Raw genomic sequence first — 25,900 nt, 5'->3', positions numbered from 1 at the left:
AATCTCCCTCACACCAAACCACCCATTTCCCCTTCACGTCTTCTCTACCTGCACAGCATCTCAACCTAAGCCTTGGGCTCAACACTTGCGCCCGCGACACCCCTCTGAAGCGACTTCTTGCTAACCAGCCTGAATCCACCCACAAGCATAAGCAGCGCCAAGCTACCCAGCACAACCGCCAACGTAACAAACGCACCAATAACACCACCAATAGCAGGTGAGATATCGCTTCCACTACCACCGCTCTGCTGCGAAGCGCTCGCATCACCGTTGTTAACAAACGCTGCGCAAGAACCCGCCGTGTTACCACACTTGCCACACCACTCCTCCGTAGAGCTAATAGCAAACTCCTTGATCTTATCCTGGAAAGTAGACCAAGACACAGCGTTATCGCTGCCGCCAAAGAGGGGGTACACAGCCGGCTCGCTCGCGTTGCTCGCCGTGCCGTTGTGGAACAAAAATCGCACTTGCAAGTCGTCTCCGCTGGGGAATCCAGAGTCGACGTTGGCGTTGGTGAAGAGCTCAAAGACCATAGAGCTCGCGTAGTCGACGACGCCAGTGAAGTCGTCAGATACTTTGGGCAGGTCTGCGAGACCGAAGAAAGACATGAAGGTGGCGTAGGCGCCGAATTGGATGCCGAATTTCTTGGCGCCAGAGCTGCTGATGATGTTGTTCATGTAAGAGAGGACTTCTCCGGCGAGTTGCATGCCGGCGACTGCGCGCATGTTGTCGCTGGCGTTGTAGGCAAGACCCCATTCGTGGGCGTTGGCGAGGGTGGCGATTTGGTGGAGGGTGGTGTTGGTCAAGGTGTCGTTGTTGGGGATGGAGCTGTTGTGAATCTCAGCTACGTGGATGGTGTCGTAGACTGTGGTTACATGTTAGCTTGGATCATGGATCGATACAGGGTTAAGTGAAGACATACCAACGTAGGCGTTCTTGAACGTCACCTGATCATCGGCCATGACGCCGTTGATGGAGGGAATGAGGGAGGTGTAAAAGTCACCAGTGCTGGACGCAAGGTTCTTGTAGTCTGCACTGTCAAAATAGGAGTTTGAGCTCGTCTTTGCGTTTTGGCAGCTCGATGCATCTTGCAGCCAGCCGCTGTCCTCAGAGCCGGAGCCCGTCTCGATGGTGTTGACGGGGATGAGCTGGTAGCCATCCATTGGCGCCTGCACGCTCTGGCCATTGGCAAGCGTTGAGACAGTCTGGACCGGGGGGTACAGTCCCTGGAGGAAACCCATGGCCGAGTTCTGAAGAACGTTGTCGACAGGTGCTTGGACCTGGAGCTGAGACAGCTTGACCTCATCCTCGTTGATACCGCGGATCTTGGAGTCGCCGGACAGGTAACGTGAGCGGTAGTACTGGCCGGATGTGTAGACCTGCTCGTAACCGAGGGTAGTCAGGTTGGTGGGAGCAAGGGCCTTTGGAGTACGGTCACCATGGCGGTGGAAAATGTAAGCTCCAAGAACGGTCTCAGCTGCCTCGGCACCAGCGAGCATGGACAGAGCAGAAAGAGCAACAACAGACTTCATGGTGGGCAATTGATGTGAAAGCTTGTCAACGAAGGAAGCTATTCACAAGAGCGAATGAAGCAAGACGAACCCAGTGCAAAGCGGCGAAACTCACGAGGCAGAGGTGGGATGGAGAAAGCAGTAAACAGCGGACGTCAAGGCATGACTTATACCAGCTATCTTCGCTGCATGCCCCGCTGAGTAAAGGAAATCAGCTCCGGAGTAAACAATAGCAGCTAGATAGCAAGAGTAATCACGTCCAATCCGAACAATCTCCAGCCCATGGTATAGCGGGGCACACGCATCGTGCTTTCCGAATCTCGCAGCTCGGGAGGGGCAGGTAGTAAGTGGGGGTTAGAGCGACCCACCCGCCGTGACAAGCTTTTTCCGCGCAACAGGCATCTCTGACCAAGAGCGACAGTCTGCGTGAATAACTAACAGTCAGAATGACGATGGCTTATTCACCCCTCGCTGCCGTATAGTATCTCGCAGACGCCGCCGATTGGTACATCCATTACAGCGTCCGTCCCCGTGCTCCAGAACGCTTTCCAATCCACTTCTTCCGACGCGCTAAACTGATATGCCGAAAAAGAGCTTCGTCGACTGGGTGGTGCACTCGCTCTAGTACCTTTTTCCTTGTCTTTGTCGTGAAGTTTGTCGGTTACTAGCACCGGATCGCGTGCGATTTGCCCAGTCATGCGATCGACAACGGCTATCTGCGCGCATTCATCCACGAGGTTCTCACAGCTGCTTAGCGGTAGGGTGAGGTAGCGCGTGTTGTAGCTTGCTAGTGCAACATAGATGTAGATGACTAGCACGACCAGCCAGCACGGCACTGCGAGCGCCCACCACCGGTTAGGATAGTAGTGAATTCCCATCTGATGCAGCATGGGAGCTGGCACGTAGGCCCAGAGAATGTACATGAGGAAAGCGGCGGAGCTGCCTAGGTACAGGGCAAAGCCGTAATATTCATACGTAGGAACTTTCGGCGAGGCCCGGGGTACGGTCGGAGCATGCCGTGCCGAACTAGCGAGGTTCGTAGGCGTGCTTGTGCCTGTTGTATGCGAGCCTGCTCTTGTGTATCCTTCTACGTCGGACGAGTCTGGTGTGGTAGGCCTCGAGGTTGGGCGGCTGAATGCGGGGCGCAGGAGCGATGTCAATGAGGGCGACGGCGGGAGAGGGGTAGGCGGCCTGTTGTAGAAGGGCGGAAAGAGTGCAGTCGCGGTATGTTGAGGGAGGTGACTGTACGATTTAGATGTGTACAACGGTCGTGATGTAGGCGGTGGTTCCTCGTCGTCCTCTTCATCCTCGCTCGCTATATCCTCTACCGCGAACGAGTCTTCGTCTTCATCCTGATTGTCCTCTACAGACGCCGCCTCGGAGAGCGCGCTATTCGATATCGGCGACAAGGGACTTGCTCCTGGCCGGGTTGCGGAGCGTGGAGGGGATGCCACAGTGTGGTCATCGCGAGTTTGCCCATCGAATGACCCTAAAGTGGGTAGATTAGGCGTCGATTTGGAGTAGAACCCCGAAGGAGCAGAGTCCCCTCTACTATGGGGCGGCATGTCGTTAAGGTGTAGTTTGGCGCAAAGTCCAGACGTACCTCATGCACTTATCGCGTGCTTGAGCCTCTCAATTACGCGTTCGCGCTAGCGGAACGATTCCGCATCAATCTGCCTAATGGCATCTCACAATGTTCAAGGTCTGATAGTAAGTGCAGTATGATCTAGTACGAACAAGATCATCACGTGCGTGTGAAGAGTCCTGTAGTGCATCTTTGGCTCAGAATCTCCATGGCTCGATGCTTATCATGAGGCTATTTTGGCCTGTGTTTCGCATCGTCATACGCTGATAGCAGACACCAGTATTCCTGAACTTCTATGTCGATGGCTAAGGAAAGCCCGACAAAAACATTTCTCCGAGCTTACTAGTTGTATCGCTGTCACGATTTGAGACGAAGACATGAATGAGTCTGTGAGCCAAATGCGTCAATACAGCAGAGATGAAATGTCGGAAGGGGTGTAGTATAAGGGAACGTACCTGCTCTGCACTAAACAGAACCATCACGAGGCTTACCGTCGATCAGCTTGTCAAGAGATACGAATCGCGTATCATGTTCGTAAACTCGACGCTTGGTATTGTTCTTGACCGAGCGGCATTAGCTACATATTCCTTGGCGCTTGGCCAGAAAAAGTGCAGCCGCAGCTTGTCATCCTACCCTTGACCATGGCGATTTGGACTTTCTCTTCGCAAAACTCGCGACACTGCATAACATCATCGTCAAAATGTCTGTCCAGGGAGCGAACACTCTTCCAGTATCTTGGCGCTTACCTTGTTTACAGCCCTCATCTCCACTGTGCTGCTCAACGGCAGTGTCTCAAATCGCTCCAGTCATGTTTAGCAAGATGGCACCTGAATTCCCGGAGGAAACTCTCAAGCATGCTAGTATGAGCCTCATTCGGCACTCCACCTTGTCTTGGTCCACCGAATACCGCCATTGTCGTCTGGAGTGTTGTCCTCCAGTAGTTTACGGGCAATTGGAATTGTTTCGGCGACCCCTTCTTGGTACAACTCCGCTGCTTCGGAGACTCAGCCACTGCGCTCCGAGTCAGAGTCTCCATCGCTGATCTTTTGTTTTTGAGCACTTCAGCATGTCGCTCGTAAAGTCTCTGCAGACAGCACGCTCCACATTATTGAAGCGTCTGACTTTGTCGTGGCTATCAAGTTTGGCTGGTTCCATCTTGTCTTGTTCGGTTTTTGGTTCTATCTCACAAAGCTCAGTTGTACAGTTACGTACTACGCTAACATCAATGCCTAACTGATAAGAGGGTTTTGTCGCCTTTAGATCTTACTACTACCCAAGTAGCGCCGCGACAGTCTAAACGCGAGCTAGTCTCATATTGCTTCCTGTTTTGATCACCATCGGATCGCGAATCTGTAAAGAATAGGAGAGGCGATCTGCCTAGGGATAAAAGTTATCCCTGAAGTGATCGAATTGTCGATCAGTACCCTGACTGGTAAGGAGGACAACGCCCGGCTTGACTTCGGCTTAGTCATTGCCTAGACTGCACTGCTACTGCTGACAACGCTTATTCTCAACTTGGCCTTCTATCCAGACTTCGTTAGCTGGCCAAGTTCAAGGAGAAGTTGGACGGGCTTATGGTGGAAGGGAAAGTGCTTGGGAACAGCACTTTCAGGGTTACATTGTGACCGAGCATTACCCTTTGGGAGCAGTACGTATACGAGATTTTGAAAGGTTATGGACGACCATTGTCATAGCTTTTTGTCAATTCTGAGCAAAAGACAGTTGTAGTAGTGAGTTGGCAATGGAGTCCGGCGATAGGCTATACCATGAGATGGCCATTTCTGAGAGATCTTACGAGATGCCAAATATGTCAGCCAATCGTGCAGAATGACTATAGAATCGGGCTCGAGGTCCTGTTGTTTGGATGCTTGGCTTGTGAGAAAAGAAGACCCACACACGAGTAGCTACACCGCGATGTTGCACGGTACATTTCGCAGTACGCCGACGGAGATTCACTCGGTGCTGATCGCAACAGTACACAACTCATCCGGCACAGTATATACCTCATACAACTTACCCGACACGGTATAGACTCACACATCTTGCGAACAGTATAAGTATCACGGTCAGAGTCACTCGTTTTCTAATCAGCGCCTTCTGCATCATCATCTTTAGCCAACACTTTACTACCTTCATCTCACCCAAAGTATTCTCATACTTTCAGCCATCATGCGATTCTCCAAGATTAGCTGCTTGAGCGTTCTCGCTCTTGCGTCTTCGGCCATGGCCGCCGCTGACCCCGTCGTCAACGTCGAGGGATCGGTCGAGGTTGTCCCAGTGAGAATGACCAGCTGAAAACAATGGGTATTGCATAAGCTAACTCATGAAAAGGATGTCGTCGAGAAGAGACTTGCTCCTATCGCCATTGCGCTCATCAAGGTCATCGGAGGACAGCTTCTTGCAGGTGCTGCCAAGATCGCAGTCGACGCGACCAAGGCCCACCTTGAAGTTGAAAAGGCTGATTTCAACAACTTCGACGACGTAGGTCGATACTGCATATTTTTTTTTTGAATTTTGCTGACAACTCGCACTAGGCTCGTGAGGCTTTCACGAAATCATTGAGCAAAGATCTTTACGAGAAGAGAGTAGCTGGTGTGAGAGGTGTAGCTTGCTACAACGGCCCCTATGCTTTCAGCTCAGGTGCCTCCTACGAGGGCCCCGTTACTGTCAAGTTCGAATGGGACATGTACAACACTGAGTAAGTCTAGTGCTCTTTTGCTAGCTGGAGAAATCCCTTTCTAACAGTTCTCTACTAGCTACGACTGCTTCGAGATCAAGTCCGGTACCGCAATCAACAAGGGTGATGGAGGCTTCATCAACGTAAGTTTTACCTCAAATTCATATCAGACTTCGATACTAAGTAGTTTTTAGATTGCCTACTACGGCCAGTGCCAGCATGCTGGTGCTGAATACCGCTGCTAAGCGCATTCTTGCTTGAACCACTTTTTAGGCGATACCAGTAGCGGCAACCACATGGAATGGAGAGACTATAGTTCAGTTCAAGCGTCGAAATCAAACTTAGAAGCTCCTATGTTTTCATATCTTGAGAGCAGACAGTATAATGTTACAGTACAGTCATTCCCAACCGTTGCCCCGAATATAAACCAGTGACTGTTGACATACAGACCAGGCTTCCTCATACTGACTCGAACGCAATTCTACACACTTGTGAGGTGTGGTTCTTCGTTAAGGAATGAGGTTTGCGCCGCTCCTGATTAGGTCTAGCGCAGATCCAGCACATGCTTAGCACCTGAGCTGAGTTCTAAAGAAGTAGCTCTTTGACGCTCATCAAGCAATAACAGCAACCCCGAAAAACTGCGGCAAGTTCATCGTACAATTGAATGCTCGTCTTTCCAGTGGCAGTTCACACCGTGCGCTATCTTGATGACCTTGCGATCAAAGATGCGCGCGCCACGCCCATTCATGCTGGATTGACGCAGACCGCCGCGCTGCTCCGGATTTTCGCAACGCGAAGGATGCCCACGCAGTACTAGACAGCGCACGAGGGACATGGCGAGCGAAATGACCACATGAATGCAGGCTTCGACATGGTCATCTATAATGTGTATCTTTCCAAGGAGTCAGCGGAGTGCTCCAAGAGTCCGATTTACCATACCTACTTCTCATCGCCCAAGTTCCGCGGTCCGCAAAGTGGGCATCCCTCTGGACGAGGATCAATGCCACAAGCGTATACTCCCTTCTAATCCAAAAATATTGCGACGGTTGTGGTTGAAGTACTGCAGGTGTCCTCTCCACATCCAACACAGCTATCTCTGTCAGCATGGTCACTGTCGCAGTCCACTGGCGTAGGTACTCACGTTGCTTCTTAGCGCGCAGTCGTCTCTGGCGAAGCAGATATGCAGCGAGCATGATGAATATAGGCGTGCAGCTTGCGAAGAGGGCGAGCACGGAAATTGTGTTATCTTTTGACCAACTCATCGTAGGAGGTGCGTGTTGTCAAGTCGTCAAGGTAAGTATGATTGTTGGTGTGCTGCTTTACAGCGGTCTTTAGCGTCGAACATATCTACGACGAGAAAAGCAGATTTCCAAGAGAGAATTCATGTTTCGAATTTCGAAGGCGATGTCAAGATTTCGAGGTTTCGAGATTTCGGGATTTCAGTCCGGCGTCGTAAGGCTTGGTCGCGTGGAACCAGAATTTGAATTCAGATTTGAACAATGCAGCTGGACAAAACAGATTGTATACAGACGCACGCGCCAAGGGAATCTAATGCGCTGGCAAGATATCCAGATTTGAGCCTCGCATCATGAACAAATGATGCTTAGAATTTCGGATTCTGATTCAGGGGAGGTCAAGCGTGTTAAAATCTGGTTTGGGCGAGGCTGAAAGTGCTGAAATCTGATTTCGGCGGGCGCAGTCGTGACGATTACGACAAACCAGCCACACGAGCAGGCTTCAAATCAGATTTTGTCTTATGGGGTTGCATACAGTCGTAAGCATTCTAGGCTGCATTGGGTCACCATGCATGAGTTGGGTGGCTGAATTCAGATTACGAACGCCACTGGGCAGTGACATCACGTGCGTTCTCACAATAGACGCAGATACCCCGCCTTCAGCCTGATGCCAAACATCATCTTTCTTAATAAATTTGATAGCTCTGCTCTTGCGAAAACCTCTATATCATCAAGATCTTCGCATTTGCATTACAAATTTTCTCGTCGAACGTAGCGATGACTGATAATAAGTACTCACAGCGTATCCCGAGGCGGACGTGGGACACACACAAGGACAATATCTTGCGCTTATACGTCTCAGAAAACAGGCCATTGATCGCAGTAAAGGATATAATGCACGCTGAATACGGTTTTTCGGCAACGTAAGTCCATTCCAAAGCACCTGTTCACCACCTATTGGTTATGAGTGGCTTGTATTGATCTGTGGGTAGTAAATCCCAATACGAGACAAGGCTGAAGAAATGGAGTTGCTATAAGTATGCAGCTGCACATGATCGCCGCAATAGAGCACCAGTGATTGAAAATCAGACAACGGAGAGTCTGGTAACAGAGCGACACACACGACGGCCTGAGATCGAGGCCTCCCTTGGAAGTAAGAGGCACAGGAACTCCCAAATCTTGCATTTTAATAATCATTTTACATAGGTCATTCATCGTCAAGGAGCCTTCCGATCCGGACCCCTTCCCCACAACTGTCCATCCTCCAGCCTTCCCCGCCAAATCACCTCTCCCCCAACATTTTGTTGGGCTTAGCCGACTGCTGGCACGACTTGACATCGCTGTCTATGCATAGCATCGATCTACAATCGTCCACATTCCAGCGCGAATCGGAATTACTCGTCCCCCCAAACCCCACATGGCCTTCGAACATAGCCATGGCTGCAAATGATCTGTTATCCGAAGACTCAGACAATCTATCTTTCTCTTCACACGCGACCTACGCTCGTAGTTTCATTAGACAGAACGATGTTAGATCCGCCAATTTGGACAGCTTTCCGGGCGACTCCACACCACGCGAAACAATACATCCATGCGGATTCTCTATACCTGACTTCGCAACCTCAATGTTTCCAGTCATTTCACGCATGTTTCCAAGAGCAGTATCTTCCCCTCAGCTGGTCATACTTGGAAACAGCAATGCATTTGAATCTGCACTCAAAAACATGTCCCATCCTAGTACGCTACAGTTCGTCCATCAGCAAAGCATTGATCATCAGATCATCTATATGATCTTTCATCGACTGGTCAATGATAGCGATGCTATCCAGATACTCGAAGATCCTAAGACAGAGCTCGACCAAATTTTCAAGACAGGCGTGATACATTGCTTCTCCCTTGGGAAACGTGGTCTTAGCAGTCTTATCAGTTCTACTCCGTTGTCCTTTATCCCAGCCTTAACGCAGAACATATTCCGTGCGGCGCTAGTCCTGGGTAATGGAGAAATCTTGAGATACATTTTGGAAATGAATCGAGCGAGTTTCGCCAACCAATCGTTCTTTCTTGGAGGCGCTGAGTACTACCCATTGGAGTACGCGTGTCAGAAAGGGCACATTCAAACAACAAAAGCGCTGCTTGATCATAGTGCTGACCCTAATTGGCAAACACCTGTTTATGGTCGTGCTCCTCTGACAGTCATTCTGGGAGTGCCATCGGAAAACACAGACCGCCAAACAGGAGTCCAGATTCTTCGGCTATTGATCGATCATGGCTTAGAACCCCAGCCTAAGGAATTTGTAATGAGAATACACAATTTCAACAAGGATGAATTGTTGATCTTAGCTACGCATTGCCTGGACAAGAGCTTCGAAACCTTCATTGAATACTACGGTCTACCAGTACTTCTGTTGGAACCAGCGTGGGATGATCCTTTCTCCAAGACATTAAAAGCTATTTTGGATCTGGCGTTCTTGGAATTGGGTGGTCGGAGAACGATCTGGGACTCAGTGTTGTCAGACTCGCTCTCTGCTGCTATACTACGCAGCCGTGCGTCGGCAGTCGATACATTGCTTTCTATGGGCGCCACTCCAGACATACACTGCTTGATCAGTGCTGCTCAAAGTAATGATGTGCATGTGCTCAAAGACATTCTGAGCCGTGGCCTGGACCCCAATACAGTGGCGCCGACTCCGATTGATAGGACTGGTCCTGACATTTATTATCTTGCAAACTGGAAACGAGAGCGGGATTGTACTGCGCTTAGTGAGTCTATTGTGAATCGGTCCAGAGGAGCGTTTCAAGTACTCTATGAGCAAGGATTCGTCTCGAGTGTATCCAATCGACCGATCGGATTTGCTTCAGCCTTCGTAGCCGCGTGTCAAGTTGGTGACAGCATACTGATTCAGCAGTTTTTGTCAATGCCAAACTTCCCGCGTAGGCAGCCCAAATTAGAGCAAGCAATCAAAGCTGCAATAGACGGAGACCAATATCACATCGTGGAAAAGCTCCTGTCTGTGGGTATGAAGCCAAGCTTGAGGAGCTTGGAATTGGCATTCCAGAAAAGGAAATTGACAACTGCCATCCTCTTGGCCAGATACATGAGCGATGCTGTGTCTTCCGGAGTGGGTCCAGATGTACAAAAAGTCACAATACTCTGGGAAGCTCTACGATGGGGCGATCAAACAGCTATCGAGCTTGTACTCAAGATGGGGCATCCCGTCAATGTGTGCGATCAATTGAGGGAAGGAACGTTCAAGGATTGGGACTTACTGCCAGAAATTCGAGCGCCTGACAATTCTCGACCCTGGAGATATACACCTCTTAGTGCTGTCATCCTAGCCAGGAACACTACTGCAGTGAAAACTTTGATGGCTTACGGTGCACACTCTGTGTGTTTCAGCGCGCATGATACATCTCATAAGTTCGCCTACTCGCATTATATAGACCTCGAGGAGCAAGGATGGATTTTGACGCCGCTAGCTGCTGCTATTGTCACAAATGACCTTCATCTGATTAGCGAGATCTTGCGCATAGGAGCAGATCCCTTCGATAACAGCGCTCTTTTCGTATGCGCTATGATTGACTCTCAAGACGAGGTCGTCGCGCTACTGCTCTCTGCTTTCAGGACCCGATATCCAGATGGAGCGCGATCATTCGGGTCGGACGCACTATACCAGACCATAAGACGTGGTAATGCGCGGCTGCTCCGACTACTCGCTAAAGATGTTAATCTTATTGGACGAGTTAAGAAGCATCGCAAACCTAATTTCGACCGGTTTCATATGACGCAGGATACTGTGTACACGAGTCCTTTGGGTGAAGCAGTGCGTCGTCATGCTGACAGCGAGAGTGCTGGCGGTATGCTCGATTATCTTCTACCCTTGGTTCAGGACCACGACGTTATCGTACACAAATCATACAAGCATGGTGCCATGACTCCCCTGCTTTTCGCGATCTCTTTGGATTCATTGGCAACCGTCCGGAAGCTGCATCAGGCTGGCGCAAACATATCCTTACCAGCCGAGTGGCTAATTGACCGAACACCACTACAAGCAGCATCAAGAGCCGGAAGTAAAGACATTGTCGAATACCTCATTCGTGAAGGCGTCGATCCAAACGAACCGCCAGCAGTCCACGCTGGAGCGACAGCCATCCAACTAGCCGCAATCACTGGAAAAATTGGCGTAGCGACGGTTCTGCTGGATGCTGGAGCTGACATAAACGCACCACCAGCCTTTTGCGACGGCAGAACCGCCTTCGAGGGGGCCGCAGAACATGGACGTATTGAGATGATGATCTTTCTCGTCAGTCGAGGGGCAGATCTTACCTCGAATGGGAGTGTACAATATCGGCGAGCTGTTGAGTTTGCAAAGGACAATGCACAGCATGCTGCAAGAAAGCTCGCGGATGACTTGTATGCGAAGGTTTCGACGAGTCAAGGACCGAGCTTCATTGATATGGGTGTGGACGCGTGGGCTGGGGTTGGTGCGAACAGCTTTGAGAGTTTTTTGTAGTGATGGCATCCACATTTCCTTTACTCCTTTGTCAATGTAGAATAGAACAAATGTCTCCGGAGTAGATATAGGTTTCCTTGGTAGAAAACTGCCCGTTTTCAACGTTCTGTAACACCAGAGATTCGAGATCTATATAGACTTGTTTGCTGGTCAGCCATATGACTTGCTTACCTCTCGCTTACAGGCTTCATTAAGTTGAACATCACCATCAACATGTGTATCACGAAAAGCATCCACAGTCCTCGGTAGATCGAACACAATGCTATTGTCACGAATCTACGCTTAACCAACCAGCCATCTACAGCTTACTCGCCTCCCCACTCGTCCTGTTAAGGTACAACGGATCCCTCGGCTCAATACCATACTTCCTGCATAACTCCTCACCCTTCTTCTGCTGCGCCTCAATCCTCTGCTTATGCGCCAGTCCCCTCTTATTCTCATTCTTACCCAGCTGCAACAGATGCACCTCATCCGGCCCATCCACAATCCTCATCGTACGACCACTCGACCACATCTGCGCGAGCGGCGTATCCTGACTAACACCCGCACCACCGTAAGCCTGCATCGCCCAGTCGATAACCTTGAGGTTAACTTCGGGAACAAGGACCTTGACTTCTGCAATCTCCTTGAGCGCGCCCTTTGCATTCGTCTCGTCAATCTTGATAGCAGCGTTCAAGACGGCAAGACGCGCGGCATCGATTTCGATGCGGGAGCGAGCGACGCGCTCGAGCATGATGCCGTGCTTGTTGAGCAGCTGGCCAAACGGCTTCTTGCGTTCGTCGTTGATGCGCGCCAGGAACCATTCTAGCGCCTTCTCGGCAGATCCGATGCTGCGCATGGCGTGGTGGATACGGCCGGGTCCAAGACGGCCTTGGATGATTTCGAAACCGCGGCCCTCGCCGAGCACCATGTTGCTGGCGGGGACACGGACGTTCTCAAAGGTAACGTGGCCGTGGCCGTGGGGCGCGTCGTCGAAACCCATGACTGAGAGCATGCGGTGGATCGTCACACCGGGTGTGTCGTTGGGGACGAGGATGACGGATTGCTGCTTGTATTTGTCAGAGTTGTTGGGGTCTGTCTTTCCGAGGACGATGAAGATCTTGCAGCGAGGATCGCCAATGCCTGATGACCACCATTTCTGGAGAGATGTTAGTGGGGTGGAGGATAGGGTGGGTCGAAGGTAGACTGACCTGGCCGTTCAAGACGTAGTGGTCGCCGTCCTTCTTGATGGTCATCTCAATGTTAGTAGCATCACTCGACGCAACCTGGGGCTCCGTCATCAAGAACGCAGACCTGATCTTGCCCTGGAGCAGCGGGTCCAGCCACTTCCTCTTCTGTGCCTCGGTACCGTACTTGGCAATGACCTCCATGTTGCCGGTATCAGGAGCAGCGCAGTTGACAGCCTCAGACGCTGTCCTGCTCTTGCCCAGGTACTCAGCCATGAGTCCGTACTCCAAGTTACTGAAACCAGCACCCTCCTTGAAGTGTGCCTTGGGCAGGAACATGTTCCACAGTCCGAGTTCTTGTGCCCGCTTCTTCAAGTCCTCGATTATGGATGGATGTGACGAAAAGCGCTCTTGGACTGTCTGGCCGATCTGGCGCACGTAAACAGCGTCGGCGGGGATGCATTCTTCCTCGACAAACTTCTCTACCTATGCAGACGTTAGCATACTATGTGATGTAGCTTGGAGGGCATCTCACGATATCGAGAGTCTTCGCCGCTCTCTCGCTGACGAATGGCCGCGCGATGGCGGGAATGCGCTGAGAGGCGGAAACATGGCCATTCTGGCTGTTGCTCAGCAAGTCCATGGCGCGGTCGTACGGTACAGACATGATTGCTGTCTATAAATGTGAGTATGAGGTAGGGAGGAAGTTCAGGAAGGAAATCCGGGGTAGTTTAACAAAAGATGCGGAGACGAGTCGTCCATGGCTACTGCTTCGGTCATTGACGTTGGGGAGCTAAGAGTTGCCGAGGTACGATCTGGAACATCTCCGCTTTGGACCTCGTAATCAGCCAGACTCACACCACGAAGGCATGATACTTTGCCGATGGGAAATGCACTCCAGGAAAACACGTCCTTGACCGAGGCATTAATGGAGTGATGGTGTTGAAGGTGTTGCAGTTGTACTTGGCGATGGGTGCGCCATGAACGCGACGCCGCCGTTACGCGTGGCGCGCTTTGTTCAACCTCCCAACGAGACGTGAAGCCTTATATGTATAAAGAAGATAATTATGGTTCACCTAATGAAGCTATAAAACATTGCAACGCTCGTGATGCAGAATATCAACGTGGACACTGCCTCCATAGGCAACTGGTCGAATTATCTTGACATAGTACCTACAAGGCGTCCAGTCGAGCAACCGACTGTGATTCAGCTTGTACACCAGAACCTCCAATTCGGTATTACCAAAAATGCCGCAGCTTCCGAGACTACCACGCGAGCTTATCGGCCTCATAATCTCATCACTCATCGCCCTTTATGACCACGACCCAGCCTACCAATTGACATACCTACGCCATATAACGCGCCACCACAAAGCACATCTTGAGCAACACTTCCTCAACTTTTGGGTTCCCAAGCTGTCAATCGAAACCGGGGACTATCACCGCTCACCTGCCTCTGCCGAATTCCAAGCTCTCAATCAACCTTGGAATGGTGCCTATTCAGCGGCAGCCTGCTCCAGCGCTTTCCGATCACACTCGCAAACAGCCTCACGCTCAACTTTCTTGCCCTTGTTGAGGTGCGCGTGCTGCTTGAAGCCATCCCTTCGTTCGGGGCTCCAGGCTGCCGCGTCTTTGCCGACATACGACCAGAGCTTTACCAGAAGGAATGAGGCTGCAGACACCATAACCTTTACAGAGATGTGGGGTCTTCGTCTATTGGACGTGCCACAAGGCTGACCAGAGGAAGCTAGAAGATCAATTGACAGAAAGCCATGGGAGCAATTCGACTTGAACGTCATTGTGCGGTTCAGCGAAGGTACACTGAATAAACGCTATACAAAAGGCGGTATGAGGAACGACATCATCATCCCCGGATTTTCGATCAATGTTGATACCTCGCCCTGGGAATTCTCATTTGATTGGAAAGCGCTCTTTACCCGGCTCTTCACTGAAGAAATGGCCATGCGGACGCTTCGGGACAAGCTTCTCGAGGCATTCGTCCTGATCTTGGAAGAAGAGAATATGAGTCCAGAGCTGAGGAGATCAGCTATTCACCGTCACCTGCGTAACCACTTCTATGACCAACGGAGGACTGTGCTTGCCGCTTACCGTTGGTACAAGTATTCTCCCAAAGACAATGAACATGACAGTGCCAGATATTCTTGCAGCCTCGAACAAGGCCGTGGACGATTTGCTGGATTACATTCTGAAGGGCAGTGAGTCTGTGGGCATGTTCGGTGCGACCGACAGTACGCTGTCGCGACGACGGCAGATCATGGAGTGGATACGAGATCGTGCTGGACCAGGACTCGACGTTTTATTCGTCGAGAGCGACCCTTTGACTTCACACCCTATGTTTACAGAGGCGGAGAGAAGCTTTACGGTGATCAATTTGATCATTTTGATGAGCTCGACATCGAAGAGAGTATGGTGTTTCAAATCCCCAATTGGGAGTCTTTAGCTATACGCGACATGTTGCAGCTGCGTGTAGGCGAAGACATGGTTGAAGAGCACTCCATTTAGCCGGAAGATGTGTACGGAAATTCCAATCAAATACACGGGTTCCTTTGTAAGGAGTACTATGAGGGTCATTTCAAAGAAGGAAAGGAAAGGCACCCGGCCAGTAACGCAGTGCTCGAGAAGCGTTTAAGAGAGGGTGAAGACCTGGATCTCGAGGTGTTTTGGCCTTGATAAGTAGAAAGGTGATGCAATATATCGAGTAATAGGGAGATTCCAGAATCTCTCTGTCTCTCCCTGCACGTTATGCTTATCGTGTCTAGCATGCTGCGGTTGACATGGATGCCCGCATGCCATGGGATATTCTTGGGAGATCATTGGTTGAGCATATACTGAACTGAAAGAGGGAGATAATACACGTTACCGATCATTGGCAGAGACAAAATAGTTAGTGTCGATCTCGACGTCCGAAGTGTTTTTCCATTGGTGAGATCCAATTTACGACGTTGAGTTTCCAACGTAAGTGACAAGGTGAAAAGGATGCTACCAAGTACGACTTGTGATGCAGATGGGCCAGTAACGTCAACATACAACGCGATGCTAAAACGTTGCTCAAACCGTTCTACCGGGCTTCAAGCTGCGGAAGGATTGCTTCTTGTGGGTCGGCTTGAACGGGGAAATCGTAGAACATGGGGCGAAGTATTTCGTGTACCTGTTTCGATGATAAGAGCGCCCAGACTGTGTTCTAGTCGTTATAGCTGAATGATGAGCGGTTGTAGCTAGAACCCTTAGGGGCTGGACAATGAATGCTCGTGGCTTTGCTGAGGGATGCGCATTACGATCATATCGATCTGAGGTTCTGTTGTGTAGGCTGACCAAGATACACCAGAAGGTGTTGCACCCACTAGCGGTGGCGTATGATGGTACCAGATGAAGCAAGTGTCAGTTATGTACGTACTTGACCATTGACAGACTGGTATCATCCGTCCGGGTAGCCGCTGGGTTGCTGGCTCTACGTCGACTCGGATGAGAGCATGAGATGTGTGCGCTGAGCCGTGACGATGTAACCACGACACCAAGATGCACTACAACGAATTGCAACGTGACAGCTGTAGATAAGCGTCGCGAGCTCCCCGGCCGATGTCGGTAACTGTACATCGAGTGTGGTACAACCACCGTGCATCCTCCATTGTCTTCATCTAAATGGAGCATGTCAATTCCGTGCTGCAGGAGAGCGCGCTATCAGGAAGGAAATCTCCGAGTGTTCGACGGCATAGGCGGGTCGGCATAGTCCGGTCGTTGGGTGTGACGAGTCGGACGGGTACCCCGTAAGGCTGAAATGTGTATGCGTGCGTTGCTCGAAGTAGAACAGAAGCAAATATTGGCGTCTCTTGGGTCGTCTGGTACCTAAGGGTCAGCAAGCGAATAAAGCGCTGACATCTGGGCCTGCGTCCTTTTGTTCGTCACTCTACGTGTGTAGCTTCCGCCACCAGATCTGAGACAGAGCGGGAGGCTTCGTCGCACGAGGTCGCTGCGCACCAATGTAGTGCTCCAGGGGCTTCATGATCTACAATCTACCACAGTCTATAATCTATTTACTATATCCGGGACGGTTGGGATAGTGATGAGCTTGGGTAAGAGGTCAAGAGTGACGAAGTACAGGAACAGCATACTCGTGACTCGCCTCACGCTGGGACGAGAACCAGTCTGTCGGTAGCAGTATAGTGCTAGTAATGACGGTGATGGTGGGTCTCATGGCTATTGTAAAGGTTATGCAGCCGTCTGCAGCGGCTGGGAATATCGTCCTCAAAAGGCCTGCAGTCACATGATGAAAGCCAATAGGGTGGGTCGGATTTCCGAACGGCAATGCTTACTGCAGGTTGACGTATGAGCGGCCAGTCGGGCATCGATGGTGTAGCTCGACTAGCTTACCCACACAGCAAGCGCCAAATGCAAAATCTGTAGTAACTGTTTCAGCCCGATTTGTCTCAGTAGCCTGCAGTAGACATGGTCGTGATTTCAATTCACATCAAAGGCATGGCTGTTGGCGCGACTGGACCATATTGCGCGCGCGACTTGCACGTGCCTTGCAGCACCAAGTGCGGGAAAGGCGAAGAGGGGAACACAAGCGTCATGAATAGTTTGCAACGATGTCGGTTCCTGCAAGTGTCGCCCGTTTGGGTCTAAAGGCGTGTGTGCAACCCGCACCGAGCAGTGGTTCACACCGGCCAGTGGGCCCTTGACATGCTCGGACAGCGGTGTCGTTGACTTGGACCGCTTCCGCTTGTCGCAGCAGCCGGTCAAGATGGAAGGGGTACAGACGGTGGAGTGGCACTTGACGAGACGAGAATGGCATGGTGAGGTTAAGGGCTGGGCGGCTGTGAGAGGATATGCACCACAATAACACGCCACGCCTCTGGGTCGCCCGGACATTCGGCTGTAGACGAAGAGGGGGGCGCCAGGACCAGGGCGTGAGAGAACATCAGCTGCCCTCCAAGTGGAGCTGCAGGCCACGAGGGCGTGGCCGGGGCCTCGACAATAATGACGATGGGCTGGAAGCAGCAAAACGAGGCGGCAGTGGGATTTGGTTTTGCTGCAAGCTGCAAGGGTGAGAGGGCAAAGTTTGAAAAAGACATGTTGTTGAGTCGGACTTGAGCCTCTGCAACGCCAGTCGGAAGACTTTTTGCGGCTACGGACCCCTGTACTCGCGAGTGTCATGGTACGTCGTCGTCGAATGTGCGGCGGCGGCGGCTTTGATTGACGGGCTGTGGTGCAAACAAAGACAAGGTTGTGGTTGCTCGAACTGCGTGCTGCATGAAATTGCTGCCGCGGGCGCTCAGGCGTCCGTAGCATCGAATTGGCTGACGTTGTCGAGCATTCGCGGAGTGTTGAGGGAGACTCGCTAGAGGCGTCGTGGGCCCTGTGGGTAGGGTTTTGCTCAGGCCATGGTAACGGCCTCAATGGGCTGCCAACGTCTCAATGGGAACGGTTGTCGCATGTCAAACGGAGCATCAGAGGCAGCTACTCACTAATGGGCGCGCGCAACCTATCGCTGGCGAGCCATTCGGGGCTCGTACTGCCAGGTTGGTATAAGCATGGCAAGCTCCAGCGATGATTGGAGTGCGTCTCAGCCACGCGCCAGCGAGCAAGTGGGTGCAGCTCATTTCAGGCGGCATGACGGCGTGCTGGGAAGAAATCTGATGCCTCACGTGCAGGCCGGCGTCCGCAGCTGCAGACGCAATGGTCATGTTGAATGTTCGTGGTGTCGTCTGTTAGAGTCTGGCTGGGCCAGCAGTGATAAACACGTCTGATGTCGTGTGTGCCAGAGCGAAGCCGCGACTGCTGACGCCTCTGTTTCAAGCAACAACGATCCGCAGGCTCCTGCCTCCGCAATACACCAGCAGCCTTGTGTACCTAATATAAGGCTCCACGAGCATTTCTCATCTGCATTGCATCCCATCCCGCCGACTTGCTGCAGGTCCATAATTCCTGCACCGGGCTACTACCGTACGTTCAAGGTCTGCCAGCTTAGACGCCGCTCGACTGGCCTGCGCTGACAAGTACGTGAATTGCAGGCCTTCTGATCACGTTGGCACCCAATTTCGCACTAGCAGTGCCCCGCCCTTAATCCCCAGCACTGCCGTCACTCAACCCCATCGTCGCCTTTCCTCGCACCTTCACAAGCTCTCCATCTCCGCCGTCAATTATCCTTCACCCTCCCCTTTCCACCTGCTGCTGTGACCTTTGCCCGACCATCGTTGCTGAGCGGTCCCCCTGCGCCTTCCTTGTTCCTTAGCTCCGTCAGCCACAAGAAGCGTCACCTGGTACTGCACAGACGGCACGCGGGACCACGCCCTCTTGACACTCGACCTCGCGCCTACAACCTTATCCACTACGCCTCTGCTCCGCCAAACTCGACTCTGCACCCACCCCCTTGCTCCCAACACCAAAGCCTCCTCCTCACCAGCAATCCGCGCATCGCTTGCGGACCCCCTCCCTCACGCATAACCCCAAACAATGAGCCAGAACCGGCCATCGGCCTTCTCATCGCTAAGAATGGGTGGTCAGTCTCCCCCTTGCACCCACGGCGTAATTGATGTCATGCTCACAATCCCACAGAAGTTATCCGCGAAAAGGTCCAGGACGGCCTGACAGGCGACTACAAAGACCTCGCATACACGCAGTGCAAGATTGTCGGCAACGGCTCTTTCGGTGTAGTCTTTCAGACGAAGCTGTCGCCCAGTGGTGAAGATGCGGCCATCAAGCGTGTCCTGCAAGACAAGCGCTTCAAGGTGCGTTTGCGCGACACACGCCAAAATACACAGCCTCAGCTGACCCCCCAAACAGAACCGCGAACTCCAGATCATGCGCATTGTCCGACATCCCAACATTGTCGAGCTCAAGGCCTTCTTCTACAACAATGGCGAGCGGGTATGTGTCTGCAAGCAAGCGCGTGCGTGCATTTCGTGTAGCTAACCGTTTCAGCCACAGAAAGACGAGGTGTACCTGAATCTCGTGCTCGAGTTTGTTCCTGAGACCGTGTACCGTGCTTCGCGCTATTTCAACAAGATGAAGTCGGTTATGCCCATCCTCGAAGTCAAGCTGTACATCTACCAGCTCTTCCGCTCGCTCGCCTACATTCACTCGCAGGGTATCTGCCACAGGGACATTAAGCCCCAAAACCTACTGCTAGACCCTTCAACCGGAGTCCTCAAGCTCTGCGATTTCGGAAGCGCCAAGATCCTGGTTGAGAACGAGCCGAACGTGTCCTACATCTGCTCCAGGTACTACCGCGCGCCTGAGCTGATTTTTGGAGCCACAAACTACACCACCAAGATCGGTACGTTGGTTCTGTTGTAACTGGGAGTAGCCACATGCTAATCTTCTGCAGATGTGTGGTCCACAGGTTGCGTCATGGCAGAGTTGATGCTTGGACAGCCATTGTTCCCGGGCGAGTCGGGCATTGACCAGCTCGTAGAGATCATTAAGGTCTTGGGAACGCCTACCCGAGACCAGATCCGCACCATGAACCCCAACTACATGGAGCACAAGTTCCCGCAGATTAAGCCTCATCCGTTCAGTAAGGTATGTCGAGCAATTTATCGCCAGCCGCTGCGTACATCCACTTACATTCACCAGGTGTTCCGAAAGGCTGATCCCAACGCGATCGATCTGATCTCCAAACTGCTCGAGTACACGCCTACCCAGCGTCTTTCCGCTATTGATGCCATGGTACACCCCTTCTTCGATGAGTTGAGGGATCCAAGCACACGCTTGCCAGACTCGCGTCACCCCAACGGAGCGACTCGTGATCTGCCTGAGCTGTACAACTTTACTCACCACGGTATGTCTTGTTGAACCTGCGACAGGCACAGAGTCTAACTAGTCTAGAACTTTCCATTGCTCCTCACCTCAACAATCAGCTGGTACCGCAGCACATCCGCGCGACACTGGCCGCACGTGGCCTCGACTTCGAATCGCCGAACTTCAAGCCATTAACGCGGGATCAGATGATAGCAAGGCTAGATTAAGCCCCTGCTATCACACGAAACGATACCATTCATTCATGCGGCGGCTTCTGATCCTCTCTGGGCCTAAGCGCAAAGCTTTTCCGTCCGGAGAGATGCAAAATGGAGTCTCAAATGGGCGTCGGTTTTATCAGGTGTATACTACGAGGAGCACACCCTTTCCTGCTTTATCTGAGCGCGTCTGAAATGATACCGACATTCACCTTTACAAAGAATGACCTGGCTTGCTTTTCTTTTGGTGGCCAATGGCCTGCCCGTTTACGCGAAATGATCATGGACCGGCACCGCAAATGATGTTCCTCGATCCCCTTTTGAGATGACGAATGGGCGCAGAAGGTTGCAACTATGACGGGAATGGGGAACGGGCAAAATCCGGACATGCACTGAGTATGGGATACAGGGAGAGGGTCTCACTCATCCAATTTCCGACGCTTCAACAGTGGTTACGATGCGTCACCTGGGTTGCATGCGGGAGTTTTCTTTTTGTTCAAGATGAGTTCGGCGGGCTGCACATCGGGCGATGAAGCTTCTATGAACTTGGGAAATGCTATTCCTGTAATGGGGACCATGCAGGCTGGGCAAAGGATGGCCAGCCTGGGCAAGCACTAGAGCAAGGCACTGCACTTTTGCAGCGGAACGAATGTCTACTGGCCAATGACTATGATGCCATTCGCCCACCTCTCAGCATACTTTCTAGAACGAAGACTTCTTTCATGTTCCTCCATGTATATTGGATTGTGTGACATCCAAGTGATGCATTTTGCGTGATGGAAGTGACGCATATTTCCTGGCAATTGCAGTACCAAATACTCCAAGAACCTGAACATCCTTCGACAGACATGTGAAGAAGTAGAATTGTATGTGTCCATCACCTCATGCCTTTACATGAAGTCGCAATACATGTAGCTCTATTGTTGTACGCAGTTTGCCTTTACTCGAAGCTTCACCTTGGTGACGCTCCCTCTTACTGTCCCGTACCTAGGACGTTGTTCAGATCTTCCCCCGCAACCTTTCTATAAAGTGCCACACGATCGGCTTGTCAAATACGCCACCAGGTAACGGTCAATACAAGACAAGCTACGAACAATACCAAGATGATTGACTTGGATGTGAATACCGAGTTCATCTCGCCAGACCGGATGGCTATGCTCAAATTGACAGATGAAGAACCACAGCTAGATTTACTCCATGACATGTCACCCTTTAATGATTCGTCGATGGACGTCGACGTCGACGGTGCATGGACCGAGCGCCAAGGTACGGGCGCAGATGCCGCTAACCCTTTCGATACGCAAGCTCCAGCGCGCCATCTCGACGATTCACTATCGCGAACCATCCGCCAACATCGCAATCGAACCGCCCCATTCCGAAAACGCACATTTGATCACCGGCGTGGTGACTTGCATCCACCGTATAGGCCTGTAAACTGCGACAGCGACGACTCTCGCGCTGACCGTGCCTGGATTCAATTGCATCAGAGGGAAGATTCTCCGGAAACGTTAGAAGAAAAGGCACGCGCAATCTTGGTCGCGGACATGGCGGACGCAGACTTCAAGGAAGAGCGCGAGGATAGGCGCGAGGACCGACGTGACGACAGGCGCGACCGTGGAAACTATCGAGGAAACAACAAGCGCCGTCGTGATGGTGAGTACACATGCATCCTCTCCCAAACGATTGCGCAAGCTGCATATGCGGTTTGGACGACTTGATGATTCTATCGCTATTATGGCACTCTATATGCACATGGGATCCGCCCTCACCATCTTGCTTTGGGGCGTGGTCAATTACCTATTTCTACGATTTCTACGATACTTACAGCGTCCCGCAGATGACAACGACAATCACTACCGCGGTGACGACCGTCGCGGACCCCAGCGCCGCCGTAACGACGATGGCCCTCGTCGCCGATATGAAGAACCGCCGTTCCCCAAACTGCGTAGACTGCTCTTGAACATTGCAAGCTCCACCAAGCTACCCCAGGACGAGGCTATCGAGATCGCAAAGTTCTTTGGAGAGCACTTTGACGACGAGCGTCTTCGCTCCGACTTCTTCGATGTCTTTGTACAGCTGTAAGCACTATCAGTTTGTCCTGGATTGCCCATCTCACTAACTGCCATAGTGTCATCGAGCAGCCCTTCAAAATCCCATTCGTCGCAGCCGTCGCCTACTACGCCAACGATGTTAACTCACAAATCACTATCGAGGCCATGAAGCGCGTTGGAGACCGGGCACAAGAAGCGCTGAACGCTGGCGAGTGGAAAGAGTTCAAGCTGCTTCTGAGGTTCTTCGCTTGCCTACAGTCGCTCTACGAAGAAGATGGTGTCTTCACTTTCCTCGGACAACTCTTCGACACAGTCGTTGATCTCCAGAGTGCCAACGAGAACGATGTAAGGTCTACATGCACTCAGCTATCACACCCACTGACATTACTAGGTTGTCGGTATCGAACTGGTCAAGATCATTCTTCTTACCATTCCTTACGCCATCGTCGCTGGAGGAGAGCGTTTCCACGAGCAAGCACAACAACTGTTGAAAAACACTGGCATAGTAGCGAGCAACGCGGTTCCCATTGAAAGCCTCATTCACTCCTACGTCGGCGATTTCGAATCGAAGCCGGTTGACCACCACAGCGTTATTGGCCTACTTCAAGCACAGCTATCAGCTGAGGCTGAGTCTGGCTTTGAACTGAGGTGCATTCCACGTATCGACAAGGACGCTCTACGTAGGATGAACACTGAGGAAGACGCTCTCCCCACGGCCCCTCAGACTCATGCCTTTCCTACTTTCACCATCCCATCGCCAGTCAACCCTGGCCCGCGGCCGGTCTTCCCAGAGGCATACTTCTCCTTGTTCGCCGATCAGGAAGTTGACACCGTACCCAAGACCACAGACATCGCGTCATCGCTCGTTCGAGATGCCATCGTTGACACCATCAACCAGCTTGACTTTAACCGTGAAATGGTCGCAAAGTTCCTTGTAGACGTCGATTGCTACTGGTCTGTTGACATTTTCGCTAAACGCGGCTCACCCTTTGACAAGTTCCGCGAGTTGGTTGGCGACAAGGTTCAGTACAAGTCGGAAGACATGATCATCGACGCTATCTTTTCGCAACTGTTCAAGCTGCCGAGTGCAGAGCACAAGCTCGTCTACTACCACGCACTTATCACACAGTGCTGCAAGGTCGCGCCCGCTGCGATCGCGCCCTCCCTTGGACGTGCTATCCGTACCATCTACAAGAACTTGCCTATGATGGATCTGGAGCTAGGCTACCGATTCCTCGACTGGTTCTCGCACCATCTCAGCAACTTCGAATTCAGGTGGAGATGGACGGAATGGCTGGAGGACCTTGAGCTCTCAAATCTGCACCCCAAGAAGGCTTTCATTCTTGCGACCTTGGACAAGGAGATACGGTTGTCATTTGCCAAGCGCATTCGATCAACGCTGCCAGAGCCCATGCACTCTATGATTCCCGAGCGACTAGACGCAGACAACAGTCCCGACTTCAAATACGACAACCAGCGTATGTATGCTTCGCATTTTGAAATGGTCTTCACTAACAGCGAATCCAGAAACCCCCTACGCTACCGAAGGTCAGACTCTTCTCAGTCAACTGAGGAAGAAGGCTACAGCCGAGGAGATTCAGGTCACCATTGACACGATTCACGAGAAGGCTCTCGAACAAGGCATCACCGAGGTTCTCGTGCCCTCGACCGATGCTTTCGTCACCGCCATCTGCCGACTAGGAGCGAAGTCACTTTCCCACGTTCTATCCTGCATTGAACGCGGCAAGGACCGCCTACTCGAGCTCTCACAGAACGAGGTCGCGCGTCGCCAGATTGTTGCCAGCGTCGTCGAGTACTGGAAAGACCAGCCCGGTGTTGCAGTCCGCATCATCGATATTCTGCTCAACTATACTATTCTTGCGCCGATGACTGTCGTCCAGTGGGTGTTTGGTAGCCACATGGGAGCTGGCGAGGCTTTGACAGAGAGCTGGGTGTTCGAGATGGTCAGCAATACCGTCGCCAAGGTGACTAACCGCAATCGTCAGATTGCATCTGCCCGTCTCCAGAAGGGTCTTCCTCAAGAACAGATCGAGATGGTAGAGGCTACACTGGCTAAGGACCGTGACAACGCCCGCGAACTGTTCAAGTACATTGAAGACTCTATGCGTGGCGTCGCTGAAGGTTCTGCTGATACCTTGGTTGAGAAGTCATCGAATGGCGCGCTCACGGAAGAGGAGGTCGAACTCATTAAGGCTTGGGGTAAGCGCTGGCACACAGTCTTCATCCGCAAGGCACAGGTCGAGGAGTCTGTTGTTGGTGAGGAGGCGGTTGAGGCGCGCATTCGTCTTCTCGCTGCGGAGCCTGATGTCGTTGCTGAGAGTATGGAGCAGGATGGCGATGGCGTTGCTGAGGCTACTAATGGGGAGGCGCAGATGAGCCTTGCTTAGGAGCGAGGCAATGTGTTTAGAGGGAAAGGTGGGAAAGTTGAGTGCGAAAATTAAGAGATTGAAGTTTTCGATCCTTGAGCCCGGAGTCGGGGATATTACAAAAGCATAAGGATAGCGGGCTTGCATTCTTAGAGAGTGTGTGTGTATGCGTGTTTGTGGACATGAACTTTCGGAGATGGCATGCACGTAGGGGTTTCTTTCGATTGACTTCACATGGGCATCGAGTTCGCTTGATAGTGTATAACATATCTCAAAATGGGTATTTTTGCGGAAACTCCGTGGAGAATCTCGTTTTATAGCCTGGAGGTTGTTCTGTGACGTGGTCAGGCGAGATGGTTGAGTTCCTCTTTTCTTACCATTTGCATCAGGTTACGTGACAATCTACATTACCTACTCACAATTGGTGGTCTCGTGGAAACTCGCAAAAGGACTGTGTTGCGGCTTCGAGATTCTTCTATGACGACTTGTTGTTTAGTACAGTTTGACCAGTGAGGAAACAGAGGCGCTTTTTGCTTATGCGCATCTGCGGGAACACACTGATTGGTCGCCGCATCTGTGTCCTGGAGTTTGATGCGAGTGATTGAGGCTCTCCTGTCACCCTGCGAATGTGTATCGCAAGTCGCATGTCTAATACCGCAATTCCGTCTCATCTCCGTGACCATTCGTGCGACCCGCCGGAATGAACGGATAATGCATGCACGCTGACGGCTAGCGCTGGCCAGCATGCATCAGCGCACAGGGCACTCCATCGTCATGTGAAAGAAGGCTTGCTCCGAGAAC

At 51.7% G+C, this 25,900-nt stretch overlaps 10 protein-coding genes across 10 annotated transcripts; 6 read left to right on the top strand and 4 right to left on the bottom strand.

The window, feature by feature from the left end:
- Window positions 1-65: 65 nt before the first annotated feature.
- GT037_009136 (acyl-dehydrogenase) lies at window positions 66-2,998 on the bottom strand (the record flags this gene model as incomplete). The annotated part of the gene is made up of 4 exons (XM_038934183.1): window positions 66-865; window positions 923-1,570; window positions 1,880-1,945; window positions 2,140-2,998. Coding segments are annotated over 4 exons (2,373 nt in total), but the record flags the coding sequence as incomplete, so codon positions are not given.
- A 2,267-nt stretch (window positions 2,999-5,265) lies between these two features.
- GT037_009135 (uncharacterized protein) lies at window positions 5,266-6,018 on the top strand (the record flags this gene model as incomplete). The annotated part of the gene is made up of 5 exons (XM_038934182.1): window positions 5,266-5,373; window positions 5,428-5,577; window positions 5,631-5,794; window positions 5,853-5,916; window positions 5,968-6,018. The coding sequence occupies 5 exons, from the start codon at window positions 5,266-5,268 to the stop codon at window positions 6,016-6,018; spliced, it is 537 nt and encodes a 178-aa protein (XP_038782984.1).
- A 630-nt stretch (window positions 6,019-6,648) lies between these two features.
- GT037_009134 (uncharacterized protein) lies at window positions 6,649-7,035 on the bottom strand (the record flags this gene model as incomplete). Its single annotated transcript, XM_038934181.1, has 2 exons — window positions 6,649-6,863; window positions 6,915-7,035. The coding sequence occupies 2 exons, from the start codon at window positions 7,033-7,035 to the stop codon at window positions 6,649-6,651; spliced, it is 336 nt and encodes a 111-aa protein (XP_038782983.1).
- A 750-nt stretch (window positions 7,036-7,785) lies between these two features.
- On the top strand, window positions 7,786-8,214 carry GT037_009133 (uncharacterized protein; the record flags this gene model as incomplete). Its single annotated transcript, XM_038934180.1, has 2 exons — window positions 7,786-7,931; window positions 8,001-8,214. 2 exons carry the CDS (start codon window positions 7,786-7,788, stop codon window positions 8,212-8,214), a joined length of 360 nt encoding a protein of 119 aa, XP_038782982.1.
- Window positions 8,215-8,732: 518 nt separating this feature from the next.
- GT037_009132 (uncharacterized protein) lies at window positions 8,733-11,519 on the top strand (the record flags this gene model as incomplete). Its single annotated transcript, XM_038934179.1, has 1 exon — window positions 8,733-11,519. The coding sequence occupies one exon, from the start codon at window positions 8,733-8,735 to the stop codon at window positions 11,517-11,519; it is 2,787 nt and encodes a 928-aa protein (XP_038782981.1).
- Window positions 11,520-11,817: 298 nt separating this feature from the next.
- Window positions 11,818-13,352, bottom strand: GT037_009131 (acyl-dehydrogenase family member 11; the record flags this gene model as incomplete). The annotated part of the gene is made up of 3 exons (XM_038934178.1): window positions 11,818-12,657; window positions 12,710-13,171; window positions 13,221-13,352. 3 exons carry the CDS (start codon window positions 13,350-13,352, stop codon window positions 11,818-11,820), a joined length of 1,434 nt encoding a protein of 477 aa, XP_038782980.1.
- Window positions 13,353-13,933: 581 nt separating this feature from the next.
- GT037_009130 (uncharacterized protein) lies at window positions 13,934-15,146 on the top strand (the record flags this gene model as incomplete). The annotated part of the gene is made up of 3 exons (XM_038934177.1): window positions 13,934-14,407; window positions 14,456-14,795; window positions 14,842-15,146. The coding sequence occupies 3 exons, from the start codon at window positions 13,934-13,936 to the stop codon at window positions 15,144-15,146; spliced, it is 1,119 nt and encodes a 372-aa protein (XP_038782979.1).
- Window positions 15,147-17,161: 2,015 nt separating this feature from the next.
- On the bottom strand, window positions 17,162-17,995 carry GT037_009129 (uncharacterized protein; the record flags this gene model as incomplete). The annotated part of the gene is made up of 1 exon (XM_038934176.1): window positions 17,162-17,995. One exon carries the CDS (start codon window positions 17,993-17,995, stop codon window positions 17,162-17,164), a length of 834 nt encoding a protein of 277 aa, XP_038782978.1.
- Window positions 17,996-19,159: 1,164 nt separating this feature from the next.
- GT037_009128 (glycogen synthase kinase-3 beta) lies at window positions 19,160-20,673 on the top strand (the record flags this gene model as incomplete). The annotated part of the gene is made up of 7 exons (XM_038934175.1): window positions 19,160-19,205; window positions 19,262-19,434; window positions 19,490-19,573; window positions 19,628-19,982; window positions 20,034-20,227; window positions 20,282-20,486; window positions 20,534-20,673. 7 exons carry the CDS (start codon window positions 19,160-19,162, stop codon window positions 20,671-20,673), a joined length of 1,197 nt encoding a protein of 398 aa, XP_038782977.1.
- A 1,091-nt stretch (window positions 20,674-21,764) lies between these two features.
- GT037_009127 (cap binding protein) lies at window positions 21,765-25,120 on the top strand (the record flags this gene model as incomplete). The annotated part of the gene is made up of 5 exons (XM_038934174.1): window positions 21,765-22,314; window positions 22,499-22,739; window positions 22,790-23,057; window positions 23,104-24,190; window positions 24,240-25,120. The coding sequence occupies 5 exons, from the start codon at window positions 21,765-21,767 to the stop codon at window positions 25,118-25,120; spliced, it is 3,027 nt and encodes a 1,008-aa protein (XP_038782976.1).
- Between the last annotated feature and the right edge of the window lie 780 nt (window positions 25,121-25,900).

This window comes from Alternaria burnsii (genome assembly GCF_013036055.1).
Source record: "Alternaria burnsii strain CBS107.38 chromosome Unknown 700, whole genome shotgun sequence".
Lineage (NCBI taxonomy): Eukaryota > Fungi > Ascomycota > Dothideomycetes > Pleosporales > Pleosporaceae > Alternaria > Alternaria burnsii.
This window is presented reverse-complemented; position numbering and strand designations above follow the sequence as displayed.